We start from the raw sequence: 19,233 nt of genomic DNA on the forward strand, positions 1-19,233 counted from the left end.
AGAGGGAGTTCTTCATGGGGAATTCTTTATAGCAATGCAGGCCCAGTAATAAATAGTAATAATGTGCAAGGGACTCTGCCCAGCAGAGAAGGCTTTTCCAGAGGTCTTCTGCGTCAATCTCAGATTTCTCATGTCCTTTGCCTGAGGAGCCTTGTAGTAGACTGGAGTGAGAGAGGGTCAGCCATCCCTATGTCCCCTGATCTATATACAGTCCAGGGCAGGAATGGAGAAAGAAAGGGATAAAGTAGGCAGTGTGAATCAAAGAGTGTGTCCAATTAATAATCAGGGCTGTAAGCAGATTGTGCTGCAGCTAGACCACACCAGGGAGATGTGGATTTTTACCACAGGGAGGCCAGAAGAAGGAGACTCAAGTGGTTATTTCCTGGGCAGAGTAATCTCAGAAGTTGAAATTATCTTGGGGTTTTGAGAAGAGTTTATGATCCAAGCACAGACTTAACAAACACGTTCATAATACATCATTTTCAACAACTTGTTTGCCTAAGGAACATAAACTTTCCCTTGGATAGAAGATGTTTATGCAGGTTTTCAAATAAACTTCTAGGTCATGACTCCCAACAGCATCAACACAGCTGTCTGTATATGTACTCCTAGTATAGCTCAGTTTCCTCAGAGCATATATCAATCAGCAAAAGATTAGGGTCCAACGAATTTTGCCTGGGCCACAGATTCCAATCCTAGAAGCCTTAACTCTGGTCCTTTCATCTCCCATGTGGGTCACTCTTCTCTACAAACTTCCTTCCTCAACTCCCTCCTTTCCTATGGTAAGGCTGAATGGTCAGGAAGCCCTGGGCTGTTGACTGTTCTCTGGCCCTTCCCAACCCCTTCACATCTTTCCTCCTGCTTCTACTTAGACCTTGATTTCTTCTTCCAATGTCTTGGCTTCATTCTTCATCCTCAGCTTTAGCCCAGAACTCCTTACCCACCCTCTACTGATTCGGCGCAGATCTTCTGACTTGCTGCCACCAGCCAGATAAGAAAAGGGCTGAGATGAGAGTGAGAGTGACATAATCTGGAAATGGATGTGCCCCCAACAGGAAGAGAGACCTAGTCACCTACACCAACACCGCAACCTCCCTGAATCTTTCTGGGACACTAGACCCATGGTTGGAGAAAAGACCCACCAGTTATAAGAACTTTCCTCCCTGGGACTGATAGCCAAAAAGAGGGAGAACCTCAAAAAAATTTAGAGAATTTTCAACAATCTGAGATAGAGTCCAGGGATCAACGAATACTAGAATTAGAAGGAACCTTAGGCATTATCTAGTTCAATCCCCTCATTTTGAGGAGGAAGTTGAGGTCCAAAGAATTTTAAATAACATGCCCAAGGTCATACAGGTAAGTAACTCATATGCTTTAGACTAGGTGGGTATTGAGATTCTTTCCAATTCTGAAATGGGAAGATTCTGTAAATGGCAGAGCCAGAATTTGAACCTAGATCCTTGCACTTCAAACTCAACCTTCTTTCCACCATAGCATAGTGCTTCCCTGGCTTGTTCAAGATCATACACTAGAAAATGGCAGAACCAGGCTTTAATGGAGATCCGATTCTAAGTTTTCTTCCCACTATTCCATGGAAATCTTCTGTCTTCTTCTCAGTCACCTCCTCTCTGAACTCCTGATCAGAGCAAAGGGAAATTAGTTGAGTGTTTTAGGACAATCACGTTTTTGCATGTTCACTCAGTGACATACTACTTCGAACTCCCTTGCTAATTTGGCCTCTGTGGCATCCTGGAGTCCTTAAAATGAGGTTGGGGAGCCACAATCAGGATTACATAGGACTTAGCAGCTAGTACGTTAAAGGGTCAGAGGGAATGGAACATGATATTCTGGCAGGCAAAGGAGCTAGGACTACAACCAAGAATCACTTACCTGGTGAAATTAAGCATACTACTTAGAAAGAAAAAAAAATGGTCATTCAATGAAACAGAAGAATTTCAGGCTTTCATAAGGAGAAGACCAGAATTGAACAAAAAATTTGATCTCCAATATCAAGACCCAAGAGAAGCTTAAAAAGGCAAAAAGGGGGGGGGGGCCATAAAGGATTCAGTGGAGCTGAACTGTTTACATCCCTACATGAGAAGATGGTATTTGTTATTTTTTTTTTTTGGCAAGGCAATTGGGGTTAAGTGACTTGTCCAGGGTCACACAGCTAGCAAGTGTCAAGTGTCTGGTCTAAGACTGGATTTGGACTCAGGTGCTCCTGACTCCAGGGCCACTGCTTTTTCCACTGTGCCACCTAGCTTATATTTGTAATTCTTAAAAATTGCTCCACTAATAGTACAGTTAGAAAGAATATATATAGGGAGAGGTACAGGTATAAGGCGAATTTCAGAGAGTGGACATTGGGCATCACTTGAACCTTACTCTCATTAGTACTGGCTCAAAGAGGGAATAATATACACAATCAGTTAAATAAAGAAATCCATTTTACAGAAAAGTAGGAGGGGAGGAGATCAAGTAAAATGGGACAGCGGGACTGATAGGAGAGAAGGCAGACCAGGGAAGGTGGTAGACATAAACAAACACTGTCAAGGAGAGAAAGGGTGAAAGGAGAGAGAGGACAAACAGGAGGAAAAATAGGACGGAGGGAAATACATAGTAATAACTGAATGTGAATGGGATGAACTCTCCCATAAAACAGAAGTGGTTAGAAGAGGGGATCAAAAACCAGAATCCTATAATATGTTGTTTACAAGAAACACACCTGAAGCAAAGAGACACACACAGAGTAAAGGTAAGAGGCTGGAGCAGAATCTATTACATGTCAGCTGAAGTTAAAAAAAAAAAGCAGGGGTAGCCATCCTGATCTCAGACAGAGCAGAAGCAAAAATAGACCTAATTAAAAGAGATAGGGAAGGAAACTACATCTTGCTAAAATATACCATATACAATGAAGCAATACCAATACTAAATATGTATGCGCCAAATGGCATAGCATCCAAATCCTTAAAGGGGAAGTTAGGTGAGTTACAGGTTCATGACCAAACAAGGCAAAGAAAGCATTACAAAATGTAAAATAGATACTTTTGATTATATTAAATTAAAAAGCTTTTGCAAAAACAAAACCAATGCAACCAAGATCAGAAGGAAAGCAAAATGCTGGGAAACAATCTTCACAACAAGTGTCTCTGATAAAGGCCTCATTTCTCAAATATATGGAGAACTGAGTCAAGTTTATAAGAATATAAGCCATTCCCCAACTGATAAGTGGTCAAAGGATATGAACAGACAGTTTTCAAATGAAAAAATCAAAGCTATCTATAGGTATATTGTTTTTGTTTTTGTTTTTTTGGTGAGGCAATCAGGGTTAAGTGACTTGCCCAGGGTCACACAGCTAGTAAGTGTCAAGTGCCTGAGGCCAGATTTGAACTCAAGTCATCCTGATTCCAAGGCCAGAGCTCTATCCACTGCACCACCTAGCTGCCCCTCTAAATCACTTCTGATTAGAGAAATGCAAATTAAAACCAGTCTGAGGTGCCATCTCACACCTATCAGACTGGCTAATATGACAAAAAAGGAAAATGATAGATGTTGGAGAAGATGTGGGAAAATTGGGACACTAATGCACTGTTGGTGGAGTTATGAACTGACCTAACCATTCTGGAGAGCAATTTGGAACTATGCCCAAAGCACTATAAAATTGTGCATACCCTTTGATCTGGCAATACCACTACTTGATCTGTATCCCAAAGAGATCATGAGAAAGGGAAAAAGACCTATACATGCAAAAACATTTATAATACCCCTTTTCATGGTGACAAAATATTGGAAATTGAGGGGATGCCCATCAAGTGGGGAATGGCTGAACAAGCTGTGGTATATGAATGGAATGGAATACTATTGTGTAATAAGAAATGATGAACAGGCAGATTTCAGAAAAATCTGGAAAGACTTGTACAAACTAATGCAAAGTAAAATGAGCAGAACCAGGAAAACATTGTAGCTGATCAACTATGAATGACTCAGGGGCAGTTAGGTTGACAGAGCACCAACCCTGGAGTCAGGAGGACCTGAATTCAAATCGGCCTCAGACACTTGACACTAGCTGTGTGGCTGTGCGACCCTGGGCAAGTCGCTTAACCCTGACTGCCTCACCAAAGTAAATAAGTGTGTGTGTGTGTGTGTGTGTGTGTGTGTGTGTGTGTGTGTGTGTGTGTATCAGGCCTGCACAAGGGTACTAAGCTTCTTAGTCACTTATTCTTAAAAGGCCAATGAGCCCTATTAGCTCTGCCTGAGAATGACAGCCTTGGGGCCTGAGGATGCCCTGAGCCATAGTTACATTCTCTATATTTTTTCACAGGCTGCCCAAAATCCTTGCATGGGCCACAAGTGGTAATATATATATATATAATATATATATATGTGTGTGTGTGTGTGTGTGTGTGTGTGTGTATACATATATATACACATACACATATGCATATATGTATATACACACACATACATGTATATATATGTAGTGATTAATATGGAAATATGTTTTACATGATAGCACATGTGTAACCTGCATCAAATTGCCTACCATTTTAGGAAGAGGAGAGGGGAGGCAAGGAGAAAAATTTGGAACCCAAAGTCTTGTAAAAATGAATGCTAAAAATTGTCTTGACATGTGATTGGGGAAAAAATAAAATACCATCAAGAAAAAAAATAAGGTGGTTGGGCCAGGTATTGCTTTAAATCCTGTAATCCTGACCCTTTTCCCCTCTTCTCCTGTATAGAGTCCCTAAAGCAGAGCTGTGACCCTGAGGGGACAGGGACCCTGGAAGTTTTCAAGTAGAGGCAGAATTATTATTTAGTTACAAGTTAGATTAGATGACCTCTGAAGTCCCTTCCAGTGATCCAATTCTGTGAGTGTACTTGCCACCAGATGGTATTTTATCCCAGTAAGAAGCTCAATAAATCAACAACAACAATAAAAATTAATTGAATAGCTACTATGTGCAAGGCTCTGTGCTAATAGGAGGACACAACACATATAGGAAGGTTCAGCTGCAAGATAAATGGAAAGGTCAAGTGGTCCTTGGGGTGCAGCCACAAAGCAGGTGGCAATGTACTTTCTTAGTACGTACTTTCTTTGATGAAATCATATTTATTTCTGATGCTGGATAATTTAACAGCGCCAAAGACTTCGGAGCAAAAAAAAAAATCATTTTTGACCCTTCAGTAACTGTGGCTGCCAAAGAGGTAAGGCTCAGCACCTATGGAGATAAACACCTGGTAAGATCTTTATAAGAATTGCTCCCCCAGATGATGCCTCCAGGAGTCAGGCTGGAAGTAGGGCCAGTGGGTTAGGGGTCACTGTCATCCCTAGACATTTGGCCGCAAGGTAATTGGCTATCTCTATTGGGGTCTAAATGAATGTGGATGTCAAAGTGATAGCTGTATATTGGCCTACCAAGCACACACCAGCAGAACCTTCCCTTTCTCCATTGCTATGATTTAGAGAATCACAAAGAGCTTCTTGGGCCCTAGGGTTCAGACATACAAAGTCACATGGTCCCTGTAGAGGTACTAGTTGAAACCTTGGGACCAATTATCCCGTCTCTCTGCACAGCACTCCCAACCCAGCTCAGTGAATCAACTTCTGACACTGCTGCTGAAGGCCTGAGCCTTTAATGGAATTAAAAGCAAATAGTGGCTTTGGGCTGTGGTTACACAAACCTGGGGTGAATTAGCTATTTGACTGAGGTCCACAGGACCTAAGGTTTCAAGTCCCATGGAAAATAATCTCCCCCATATTAGCACATAGGCAAAATTCCAAATAAATAGCCCATATCCCTGTGATTCATATGTGCTCACCAAATGGTCAATGAACAGGCATCTCCCTCCTCCTTCAGTCCCTAGATATTGCGTTGTCTCAGAATTTCTATGTGTGTTCAGTTTTGCCTTTAACAGAAAATGGGAGCAATGTTAGACTTTGTGCTCCCTATTCTTACAAAATTAAGATGTTTCAAGTCTCCTACAGTCTGTTCTCCACTTATCTGATAAAATGATTTTCTAAAGCACAGGTCCAATACTTTGTCATTCCCCTGCTTGATAAAACTGGTGGTTTCCTATTACTTCTAGGATTTAATTCAAATTCCTCCATTTGGCACTTGAAGACTTTCACAACCTGACTCCAACTTACACATCCTTACACATTACTCTGCCACACACAGTCTTGGATTCAACTGACGTCCTTGCTGTTCCTCACGCAGGACACTCAGTCTCTCTAGTCTCTGTCTTTGCACAGGCTGTCTCCCCTGCCTTTAATGAACTCTCTACTGACCTCTTAATTTTTTTTTAGAATTCCTGGTTTCCTTCAAAATTTAGCTTAAACTGCATTTGCTACATGAGACTTTTCCTTATCTCCCCATATCCTAATGCTCTCATCACCCACAAAAAAAAAATACCACCTTGTATTTTGTATGTATCTAGTTTTGTATATATCTAGTTTTATATGAAATACCTCCCCCCCTTCCCTTTAGGAAGTTAATTAACTATTTGAAAAACACTTATTAGGGAGGAATCTTTTAAGAAAAGGTAATTACCACTCCCTTCAATGGCACAACTTTCCTGAGCCTCCAAATTAACACACTCAATACCTATTGATAGTCAATGTCCATGTAATTGAACCTTTAAAACAAGAAAAAAAAACTTAACAGAATAGTGAAGCCTACTCCCCCCCTCCAAAAAAAACCAATAGTGCAAATTATATCACTCACTAAGAAAGGTAATATGTGTGAAAAGACAAGAAGAAGAGAGGAAGACTTAGGGGAGAGTCACTTTAACACTTTTTTCATTTTAGGGGGCCTGATGCATGAAATTACTAGTACTATAAAAATAGTAAATCCCAGTACTCTGAAGGAGTTTAACACAACAGGCACCAGCTACATAGCTTCAAAAGTGACCTCACGGGGCAGCTAAGTGGCACATTGGATAGAGATCCGACCTTGGAATCAAGAGGACTGAGTTCAAATCCGGCCTCAGACAGTTGACACTTACTAGCTGTGTGACCCTGGGCAAGTCACTTAACCCCAACTGCCTCATCAAAAAGAAAAAAGAAAAAAAGTGATTTTATAGTGGCTCTTAGTTTGCAGGGTTAGTTAGCACAGTGTCTGGTACATAGTAGATGTTTGATAAATGCTTGTTGGTTGATTTATTGACTGTAAGATTGGTCAGCAAGACTGTTACTGGACATAGTGGCAAGTACCAGTAATAAGCAGTTGCAGCTAGGGAGGTTAAAGCTGGTGGGTCACTTAATCTTAGGAGCTCTGAGCTGGAATATGGCTCAAGCCAGCAGATAGAGTCTCATCACTAAGGCTGATTCCAATATGGTGAGCCTCTGCTAGTGAAGTAGCCATCAGGTTGCCTGGAAGGAAGGGGAAGAACTGGCCCAAGTTAGGAATGAAATATGCCAAAGTGTTGGAGGGGATCAGCAGTGGAGTCAGCCATAAGTGACACTTCCAGCATGGACAACATAAGGAAACCCACTCTCCAAAAAAGATCTAGACAAAATTGTAACCCCTGAGGGACCCCAGCCTCCACTTTGTCCTGTTTTATTCTCTTCTCACACCAAAGGTACTTGAATTCTCATTCTATGTCCTTTCTTGCCTCATCTCTGACCCTATCCCTCTGCTGCCTGAAAAGTGACAAATATCAGACATTTATATCTTATTGTGAAACCTCCTCTAGGGGCATTACATATTTCATCAACAATGAAGAACTTTTTAAAAAGAATTTTGGGCAGCAGTCAGCAAGGATGTACACGTGGAGGATGCTACCTGAAGGCCCACTCTAGCACCCAGAATTAACCCTCTACCTCTGCTCCCTGTGGAGCAGGAGAGCCCAGGTCCTAGTTCTGACTTTGCTTCTCTAAATGTGACCTTAAGAAAGGCCCTTCACCTCTTTGGCCCTAAATTTCCTCAAAAATAAAATGAAGTGAATTGGAGCAGGTGATTTCCAGCTCTGATCGTACATGATTTTAAGAATGGCCATGAAGAATAGCAAGTGTGGGAAACCTATTTGCTCAATTAATGATGAATTTATAGAGGGAGTTTGGGTAAAAGATAATGAGAAGTCAGTGAATATTAGGGTCTTGGAGAGTCTGGAAAAGGAACAAACAAGCAAAGAAGTAAAGCTAGGAGGAAATAATATGTGCCTACTGTGAGCAGGGGACTATGAGAGTCCTTCAAAGAAATACAAAGTTGAGGTAAGACACATTCTATACCCTCATGGACCCTCCAGGACAATATGGTGATACCACCAGAACATCAAATGGTAAGTGTGAAGGGGATGCATGTTTTTTATACGTTGACTATCAAAGGAAACTCCTTTTGCAAAGCTTCATTAAAAGCTCTTTTTCTTTTGTAAAAATAAGAATTAGCCTCTACATTCTGAGCTCCTTAAGATCATGATAGGAGGGATAGGGCTTACAGGACACCATTTCTAAGCCACAAGAGAGTTCACAGTACCTCCTATTAGTACATGGGGGCAGAGAAGTTGCTATCAGATTAGTAATGACCACAAATCCCTCTAATCTCCCACAGGCTTTGTCTTAGTTGGAAAACCCTGGACCCTGTATCAAGCCAGCCTCAGTTCAGAGAGAGGAGACTAGCTGACACTTAGCATTTACTACTTGTCTGGTACCCAACCTCACTCACCCATGGGAAACAGCAAAAGTGGCTCCCTGTCCAAAGAGATTTTGGAGGAACTGCAGCTGAATACCAAATACAAAGAGGAGGAACTATGTGCCTGGTACCAGTCCTTCCTGAAGGAGTGCCCCAGTGGCAGGATAACCAAACAGGAGTTTGAGAGCATCTACTCCAAATTTTTCCCAGATGCAGACCCGAAGGCCTATGCACAGCATGTGTTCCGCAGCTTCGACACAAACAGTGATGGGACCCTGGACTTTAAGGAATATATCATTGCACTCCACATGACCACAGCAGGCAAAACCAACCAGAAACTGGAGTGGGCGTTTTCCCTCTACGACATAGATGGCAATGGTGCCATCAGCAAAAATGAAGTGCTTGAGATCATAATGGTATAGTCTATCTTCTCTCCCATCATTGGTTGGCTGGGACCCAGTGGAGCCAATTACATAGAATCACCGAACTTTTTCCTTATGGAGCCGGAGCTAGAAGGGACCTTAGAGGTCATCCAGCGCCTCCTTTTACAGAGGAGTAAACAAGTTTAGGGAGGAAAAGGGACCTGGCTGGAGCTAGTTAGCTGCAGAGTAGGGACTAAGAACTGGGTCTCCTGATTTCCAAGCCAGTGTTTTCTCATTGCACCCATGTCCTTGATCAGGGATAGCCTAGGCAGGGTCTGGGTGGGTTTGTCTGAAGGACATATGTTTTCTCTCTATGATCATCATGAATTGATTTAAATGTTATTCTTTATTCTTGTTTCCCAAACTAATCTGGCCGCAGAACTATTTCTAGCTCGATATTTTAAGTCATGAATGTTAATACCTGAGGGTTTGAAATACTCTCAAGGATGAAGGGTAAAATCAAATAAGAGAAAAATTGGTGTGGTTCAGTTGTTTCAGTCGTGTCCAACTCTTAGTGACCCCATTTTGGGGGTTTTCTTGGCAAACATAAGGGAATGTTTTGTCATTTCCTTCTTCAGTTCATTTTACAGATGAGGAAACTGAAGCAAACAGGGTTAAGTGACTTACCCAGGGTCCCATAGCTAGTAAGTGTTTGAGGCCATATTTCAAATCAGGAAGATGAATCTTCCTGACCTCAGGCCTGGCATTCTATGTGCCACCTAGCTGCCTGATGCTAGCTATGATAAATAATTTTGTCATATATACTTTCATATTTAATGTTTTAGAAGGAAGAGTATTGCCAGGAGATAAAGTTTCTCATTGACCTCTATTCATATAGCATGCAGAACACAGAAAGAGTTGTGTTTCTAATGTATTAAACACAATTATGTTATAAGTATTTTTTTCATATGGTTTTACAAGAGAATGTTCCTGATACAAGGGAAGAATCTAGGCATTTTCTAGTATTTGGATGCATTTTCTTCAGAACTGCAAATATTACAAATTCAAATTTTATAACCCACAATGAGCTTTAAATAGATACCATGTTTGAAATGTGTAAAACAGCCAACACTAAGTTAGGTAGCTTTCTAGTCTCAGCTCTCCTACTTAAAAACCAGCAGTGTGACTTTGGTCCAGTCAATTGTAGAGGAGTGGGGATTGGAGAAGAATTGAATTGAGTGACTTTTGAGATTCCTTTCAGCTCTGATGTTGTACATGGACATCAAAGACAGGCATTTATATACATAGTATCTGTTGTTCTCATTTTTTAGCTTCTTGAACTTTTGCACTTTGTCTTTTAATTTTTTCTTCCTCAGTTTCTTCTCCTATAAAATAAGGGAGCTGAACTAGATGGCATTTAAGGTCTCTTCTAGGTCTAAATCTATGCTCCTAGGATCTCCCTTCCTTTCCCTTCCCCCTCACCCCTCCATGATTGGCCTTTTACAAGGGTTTTTCTTTATAATTCTATTCTTATTATGAAGGAAGAAGTGTATTTGAGGTGGAGGGTAAGGTGGTGATTATTTGGGTTTTTTTTAAGTAAATAGTATTTTATTTTTTCTAATTACATGTAAAGATAGTTTTCAACATTCATTTTTTTAAATAAGATTTTGAGTTCCAGATTTTTTTTCCCTCTCTTTCCTCCATCCTCCCAAAGAAGGCAAGCAATTTGATATAGGTTATGCATGTGCTGATTATTTGTTTTAAGATCATACATTCTTCTATATACATTTCTTTACATTTTTTAAAGTATAAGCTAGAAAATCATTACCAAACATAAATATTTCCATAGACCAAATCTATATACATTTTCAATTGGATATGAATTTGCAAAACTCTTTTACCATGCACACAGAATGTTCTTCCTGAGCATTCTGACGAATGGAACATGTTCACAGGATCACTATAGACTAGAGTGGCTGTGATGGACTTGTGTCCTCCTGGAAGAAACATGGAGAGGATCACATTTTCATATTGGCTGTGGGAAAGGAACCAAAGATAGTCTGTGTTGATTACTTAGCCAGGTATCGACAGAGTCCTTGAAACTCTAGAGATACCTATGGGGTTACCCTTATTGGGTTTAGAGGCTTTTTCGAAGGTCTGTGGGTGCTTTCTGGGGCAAGGGAAGAAAGGAAGTGGAAGGAGAAAATGAAGGCCAAGGGTGGTGGGTAGAAAGTGTGAAGTGTTACATTTTAAGTTACAGGATAATAGAAATATAGTACAATAGAAATTTTCGAGCATTGGCCTGAATTAGACATTGGAATGCCTGTGTTCTGGTCTTCCCTCTGACACTAACTTACTGTGTAACTTTAGGAATGCAACTTGCATTCCTAATCAGGGCCTCAGTTTCCTGCTATGGAAACAAAGACCCCTATGTTCCTGCTATCTGTCATGCTATGGTTCTATGATTTTAAGTTAGGGTTGGGTCCAGAGAAAAACTGGGATATTATCCAAAATTCAAATCTCTTCTCGTAGAGAATCTCTGCTCATCTCATTTTTCAGGATCCTTATCTCTTAAAGCCAGATGGAGAATGTAGAGGGCCTGGGTACTGAAGGCACCAAGACTTGTGCCACAGGGAACCTGCTGTGCCTTTGTATTTCACTCAGTGCCCCTTTTCTCCCAAGCTGTCTGGTCAAAGATATTCTGATCATTCTTTACTTCACATACAGGAAATGCTGAGATACTTATTGGGCCTCGGGGAAGACAAGTCAGGTTCTCTCATCTTTCTTGGGTTCAGGAAAGAATTTAGCAATTTCAAAATGTCTCTAGACATATAATACAGTAGGTATTGCTATGCTTGGTTGGCAGGCTCGGGTAAAGGGTGGGGAACAAAGGAGGCATTAGAAGACCCTGGTATCCTGTCCTTCTCTCCAAGCTAGGGAGTTTAACCAATAGATACAGAGGGCCAAAGGAGAAGTGGAACATTTTGGTTTCCTATCCTTGCACCCAGGAGGGGCATATGCAGGCCTCCAGCCTGCCCCAGGAATATGTTTAAAAGTTAAGACAGCCTTAAAGCGCCCGCTGTGACCCAGAGCTGCCCTGATATACACATTCCAGGTCTACATTATCCTTGGTGTAACCACTCCAGTTCAGATTTACCAGCCTGGATAAAGATAATCTGGAATTCTTCTACAGTTTATACAATCATAGAAAAATTGAATGAGAAAGAAAAATAGCTTCAAACCCATATTTTACAGAGGAAGAGATTAAGGCCCAGAAAGATTACACTTTGTAACCACATTGTATTCAATGTTACACTTTGTCAAAGTTGTTAACGGGTAATGCAGCAGTAGAAGAATAGGGAAATACCACGCTCGAGCTAGGCATTCCTCTTCCCCCAAACCTTGATCCCCAAACTGTATTGCTTGAAGTCCCCAGACCCAGTGTGGTATAATAACAAAAACTTTGATTTAGAGCTAGAAGACCTGGATTCAAATCCCTACCTGACTCCTTACTATGTGTGTGACTCTGGATAAATTATTTAACTTCTCCGAATCTTATTCTTCTCTACAAAATGAAAGGCTGTAAAAATATCTGGAGGCACCTAGGTGGTTCAATGTACAGGGTATGGGGCCTGGAATCAGGAAGATCTGAGTTCAAATTTGGCCTCAGATACTCACTAGGCACGTGACCCTGGGCAAGTCACTTAACCTCTGTTTGCTGTAATCCACTGGAGAAGGAAATGGCAAACCATTCCAGTAGTCAAGAAGACCCCATACAGAATCACAAAGAGTCAGACACAACTGAACAACAAAAGATCTCGAGGCTGCTTTCAGATCTAAATGCTGTGATACTGTGGACAACTTGAACATAGGACAGACAACATAAGACGACCGTGGTCTGAAGCCAGTCCCCTTTATCACCCCAGCCTAAACCTGAGTCACACGGATTCTCTAGGGGTGATGGGTTTGGGGATAATATCTTCAAGCACCCTGAAGTACACCACAGCCAAGCCTGTTTGGCAAACCCTTTATCCCTGGTAAGATCAATTTGTTATTCCAACACATGGACTCCTCTTTAGGATGGAGGCTGAGACGATGCATGGAGTCCCATGCAATCAAGAGCCAGATGCATTGAAGCAGATAGAAAAGCTCCGGTTCACTAAATGCCTACATCCAGCCTATGCTCTTATTTATATTATAACTGGAACCTGATGGAATTTCCACTTGATTGGGTGAAATTGTATTGAGAGTTTCTGGGGAATTAATCTAGTTCTATGTTTGAAAAGTTGTCTTGCATTTCTTTTAATTGGAGGGCCTTCCTGCCAAAGGCACCACTTAGAAAGCCATACCACATCTGAGCTAAAAGGGACATTGGGAATTATCTAAGCCAATCCTCTAATTTTATAGAGGAGGAAACTGAGGCCAGAAAGTTAAAGTGACTTGTCTTATACCATACAGGAAGTTACTGGCTGAGCCAAGACTAGAACCCAGATTGGGCTTGAAGCATGGTGGTCCTCAATACAATACAATCACTTTCAAAGCCTTTTTTTTTTTTTGTTATGAGACCTGTGAGGCCAGCTCTGGTTCTTCATGAAAAAAGCTATTTGTCAAATGCATGACTCTAACTCCTGGCTCTGCTTCCTTTTGTCATTTGGTACAGGCCATTTTCAAAATGATCCATCCTGATGACCTGAAGCATCTTCCAGAAGATGAAAACACCCCTGAAAAAAGAGCTGAGAAGATCTGGTCCTTCTTTGGAAAGAAAGATGATGGTGAAACCAGTTTTTCTATAAGCTTTTCCTTTTTCTCAGCCATAGTTATCTCTATGCAATCGCAACAGCATTTGATAGGGGGGATAACGAGCTGGCTCTTCTCATTGAAACATATATACAATGCTATTGGAAGGAAGGAGACAGATATATTCATTATGGTATTTCCAGAGTTATGAATAGAAATTATGAAATCTGAAAGTGCTATGGTCATAGAGGCATATGGTTGTAATCTTCATTTAGATTTTGAAGGCAGCAAAGCACGTTTTTCTACATAACATATAACCTCAGTAATTTGGGTTGACTGAAAGGAGAGCCAGTCTGAATTAGTGAGAACTCTCATTTACAGAATCTTTTTTAAGTAATTCAGATTTATTACTTTCAAATCAACTAACAAAATGTTGTCAGGTTTAAAGTCTATCTTTTGGATTAGATAAGAATCACTTATCATTTATCTGCACAAAAGTGGGCATGGACTGGTCTGGCATTCTCTTAAATTTGTTGGGAAGGTTTCAATTTGCCTATTTGTTTGCTTATTCTGTAAATCTTCAATTCTTTTTTCATAGCTGGGGCAAGTATTAGTTTTCAGCCTACCAGAAGGATTTGTGCTAGGATTTGTCACTAATTTCAGATAAGTGAAGTCTAAATAAATGGGTTTTACTTTTGTGCTGAGATGCTATTTAGAGAAGTTACTAGAGTTGGTCAACCCACTTCTCCCAATCTACTTTACTTTTTTAACTTATATTCTGAAAGAGAAAAGTAAAACACATTGAGATATCCTAACCATTATCCTCTTACAAACTGCAAAGGTACATCACCATTGTCAATACCACCACCATTACCACCAACTTCACCATTATTACCCTACCATCATCACAACCAGCCATCCACCACTACCATCACCACTACCACCACCAGCATCAGCATCATCACGACAACCACCATCACCCATCACAACCATCACCACCACAACCCACCACTACCATCACTGTAACCATTACCACTACTACCATAAACATCATTACCACCACTAACTATCCTTACTCCTACTACCATCATCATAGTGTCCACCATAATTACAATATCTCCTTTTCATTTCTTTTTTGTTCTTTTCATTTTGTTATCATCCTCATACGCTCAATGCATTCTGATTACTTCCTGCCCCAAGGTCTTCACTATGGCACTTCAACCCTGGACAGTGTCTCAGATTCTGAACAACTTAGGACATCCTCCTCTTATTGAAATGTACCTGTCTTTCTTTTTTGTTGGGACTAATCTGAAAAATAAATCCCAGCTAGTGTGAAGTTACTGGAGTGAAAGGGTACAGTTTGCAATGTGATAAATGGATTAATATGCTTTTCCTCTGAGATAAAATAAGTACAGTATAAAAGGTCTTCTGGATTTAATGCTGTGACCCAAAGAAAAGACTTCAATAGGAGGAGCTTCAGTCACTGTGGTAGTCCCAAAAGGCAGATGTTATTGGATAGATGGAAATTTTATCACCTGTAGACTTAGAGATAACTAAGATATTAGAGTTAGGGTGTTAGAAATTATATTATGTAGGGCAGCTAGGTGATGCAGTGGATAGAGCACTGGCCCTGGATTCAGAAGGACCTGAGTTCAAATCCGGCCTCAGACACATAACACTTACTAGCTATGTGACCCTGGGCAAGTCACTTAACCCCATTGCCTAGCCAAAAAAAAAAAAAGAAATTATATTATGGTTTCCTGTTGCATGGTTCAGTGGAAAATGTGGATTCAGAGGACCTAGGTTTAATCTTCACTCTGTTACCTGTGTGACTTTGGGCAAGTCATTTAACTTCCTTGGGCCTCAGTTTCCTCACTGTAAGATGAGGAGGTTGAACTATATGGCCTCTAAATTCCCATTTGGCTCTAAATTACAGTTTAATAGATGTTAATAGATATTTCTCAGCACATCATCTTCTTTTCTAAAGATCATAACCAGCTCTCATCTTAACCCAGGAGAAGTTAAACTAGTGGTATGATGGTCAATGTTTAACAATCAACTCTCCATTAAAAAAATGTGCACATGACAAACTTTTAAGTTTAATCAACATTATGAACATTTTTTCATCACTTTCTTAAATCTATACAATGAGCAAAACAATAAATCAAGCCATGAGTTAATAGATAGGGCAAGAACTAGCATAAACCCTGATTTGTAGCATTTGCAGATTTCCAGTTTAATAATCTTGAACCAGTGTGAGCTGGCTCCAGCACAATCCTGGGCTAAAACCACCCAACAGGCTCAACCAGGCCAACAAGACAGATGAAATATATCTGGAGAGAATCAGTGTGACACTGATAACTCACAGGTAAAGTCAAGGAACAGGACAGCATTGACATGACAAGGAAGAAACTCTATAGGACTGAGTTCCCTGCTTCCTGAGAAAGCTAGTTCCACAGTGGAACTTAGGGGGAGCTGTTCTCTGAAACTGAATGGTAGGAAGGTAGAAAAAACAAGGACTGGTTGTGTAGCATAGAAGGGTGAAAAGGTCTCCCTATCAAATGAACTGATCATAACATCAAAGAATTTTAGAGCTGGAGATCTTAGCAGCCACCAAGTCCAATCCATTTCCAAAAAATGAATCCCTGTTAAAATAAATGGGGCCAATTGTGATTCTGCTTCTGCTTGAAAACCTCCATTAGGAGGAATCCATTACCTCCCAAGGATAATCCATTACATTTTTGGATAGTGTTAATTGTTCGGAAGTTTTTCCTGATATTGAGCCTAAATTGGACTCTTTGCAACTCCCCTTATTGCTTCCTGGTTCTGTTATCTGGGGCCAAACAAAACAAATGCAATGCCTGCTCTTCGTAATAGCCTTTCAAATACTTCTCCAGGCAAAATATCTGCAATTCCTTTAACAGATACTCAAATAGCACAGACTCAAAACCTTTCAACAACTTTCTTGCCCTCCTCTGGACATTCCTTAACTTACTAATGTATTCCTGTGGTTCCCAGAACTGAACACAGCCCTCCAGATGAGGTCTGATCACAGCAGAATTATCACCTCTTTATTCTTCTTATTCCATTATGAAAAGCAATGCCTTACTTAATGTAGCCCAAGATTGGATTTACTTTTTGGCCGTCATTGCGTAGTTGACTCATATCAAGCTTATTGTCCACTAAAGCTTTGATATTTTTTTCACTCAAACTGCTCTCTTAATCACATTCCACTCCCTGCCGATCTTGTCCCTGTAAAGACAATTTTGGAGCCCACATTTGCTCCTATTAAATTTCATCTTTCTTTGAATCATTCCTATGCTCTAGCTTGTCAAGATCTTTTTTGTATGTTAATTCTGTAATCCGGTCAATTAATAAACATTTATTAAGGGTCATCTCTGTGCTAGGTACTTTGCCAAATGACTAAATGCTGGATTAGCTATTTCTTTTAGCTTTGTGTCATCTACAAATTTGATAAGCGTACCATCTATGCTTTTAAAGAAGTCATACTTTAAAACTTAATTCTTTAGATGTCTCATTTTTAAAAATAGGCAGTATGAGGCCAAGCGTAGTCACTGGACACTCTACTAGACATTTCTTTCCAAGTTGACATACTTAGCTGATATTTTGAGTGAGTTCCACCATTTCTCAGGTCCTAGTTGATGAGAGAGGAACCAGTGACTGAGACTGATTCTTCTTTCCAAGCCTTGCCTGATATCTTGTGTCCAGTAACACCTTTTATCACCCTTTATTGAACAGCTACGTGGTGCAGTGGATAGAGTGTTGGGCCTGGAGTCAGGAAGTTGTTGTTGTTCAATCATTCAGTTGTGTCCAACTCTCCATGACCCCATATAGGGTTTTCTTGGCAGAGATACTCAAGTGGTTTGCCATTTTGTTCACCAGTGGATTATAGCAAACAGAGTGACTTGCCCAGGATCACACAGTTAGTGTCTGAGGCCAGATTTAACCCCAGATTTAAGAACTGACTCCAGGTCCAGTGTTCTATCCACTGGGCCACCTAGGCAAACAGAGGTTAAGTGACTTGCCCAGGGTTACAAAACTAATGCCTGAGGCCAGATTTGAGCTCAGGTCTTCCTGACTCCAGGCCCAGCTCTCTATCCATTGAGCCACATAAGCTGCCTCCTTGGGCAAATCACTTAACCTCTGCTTGCCTTAGTTTCCTCAACTCAAATGGAGATAATAAAACCACCTAAGTCACAGGGTTGTTGTGAGGATCAAGTGAGATAATGTTTGTAAAAAGCTTTGCATAGTGCCTGGCACATAGTGGGCTTTATATAAATACTTATTCCTTCTTCCCCCTTATTAGAGGGGAAGTGCAATATAGTGAGAAAAACACTGGACTTGCAGGCAGGAGACCTAGCTGCCCCACCCCAACACCAGGTCCTAAGATCTCTGAGGACAGAGACCACCTTTATATCCTCTGAGAGCAGAGCTCCTTGCACAAAGTAGTTGCTCAATAAATACGAAATGAATAAATGAAAAACCAGCCAGAGCAAGGGGCAGTAGGCATGTCCTATAAGATTAGTCAGGAAAGGTCAAGAGTTTGAGAAGTCAGGGATCTGAGTCAGTAAGAATGACAGTAGTAAGCAGGTAACACTGAAGATGTGTTCCCAGGGTTGTCTGCCCTTTGCAATTCATTTCTCTAAGCTTCAATTTTCCCTTCTATAAAACAGGGACCTGCCCTGCTTACTTCATCAATTTTCTGTGAACATCAAATGAAATAATACCTATAAAATGCACTATAACCACATACCCTTAACTGTAACTCACATATCAGTGTGAGTTATTATTCATCCCAGAGACAATCCAGAGCTAAGGCCCCAGGCAGTCAAGACTCACTGTGTTGTTTCTTTTTCCCACAGATAAACTTACAGAAAAAGAATTTATTGAAGGCACACTGGCTAATAAGGAAATTCTTCGACTGATCCAGTATGAGCCACAAAAAGTGAAGGAGAAGCTAAAGAATAAAAAGCTCTGATGCCAATTCTTCGGCTGCACCCCACTCCCCCATCTCGCCCATTGCTACCTCTGTTCCACAATCCCTCTCAAAAAAAATCAGAGAAAGTTCCCCTGTATCCTCATCCTCCCTTTTGGACCATCAGGTTCAGAGGTAAAGTCACCTCACCTGGACCAAACACCATCATATCTTGCTTGCTGAATCAGGCATCTTTAGTAAGTAGCAAACTCCTCTCCTGATGTATCAGCCTTTCCTGCCCCAACCCCCCACCCCTGCCCCTTAGGCTTGTCAGTGATAATCCCAGTTTTAGGACATAGAGCTCAGAGAGGCATGAAGGTCACCCTCGTGTAATCTCCTTTGGGTGTACAGTGTCAGCATGTTCCAATAAATGTGAGAGATGATGGAAACCCAGTTGGGCAGTCTGATGGTGACTTGGAAATAGAAAAGATTTCTAGCCGAGAGACTTAAAGTGACCACCGGTTTGGGACACAGGCACTTGAGACAAATAGGCTTCTGGAACAAATGA

At 40.8% G+C, this 19,233-nt stretch overlaps 1 protein-coding gene across 1 annotated transcript; it reads left to right on the plus strand.

The window, feature by feature from the left end:
* Window positions 1–8,665: 8,665 nt before the first annotated feature.
* Window positions 8,666–18,971, plus strand: RCVRN (recoverin). Its single transcript, XM_020965885.1, has 3 exons — window positions 8,666–9,046; window positions 13,653–13,764; window positions 18,613–18,971. The coding sequence occupies exons 1-3, from the start codon at window positions 8,666–8,668 to the stop codon at window positions 18,726–18,728; spliced, it is 609 nt and encodes a 202-aa protein (XP_020821544.1). The 3' UTR covers window positions 18,729–18,971.
* The last annotated feature ends 262 nt before the right edge of the window (window positions 18,972–19,233 follow it).

The sequence above is a fragment of the Phascolarctos cinereus genome, unplaced genomic scaffold, assembly GCF_003287225.1.
Source record: "Phascolarctos cinereus isolate Bilbo 61053 unplaced genomic scaffold, phaCin_HiC Scaffold_5;HRSCAF=322, whole genome shotgun sequence".
Lineage (NCBI taxonomy): Eukaryota > Metazoa > Chordata > Mammalia > Diprotodontia > Phascolarctidae > Phascolarctos > Phascolarctos cinereus.

Bases quoted from the DNA above. Each gene is read 5' to 3' on its own strand.
- RCVRN (XM_020965885.1), top strand. From the start codon at position 8,666: ATGGGAAACAGCAAAAGTGGCTCCCTGTCCAAAGAGATTTTGGAGGAA. The intron at 9,047-13,652 runs GTATAGTCTATC...CATTTGGTACAG, and splicing joins AAGTGCTTGAGATCATAATG to GCCATTTTCAAAATGATCCA. The intron at 13,765-18,612 runs GTGAAACCAGTT...TTTTTCCCACAG, and splicing joins CTTTGGAAAGAAAGATGATG to ATAAACTTACAGAAAAAGAA.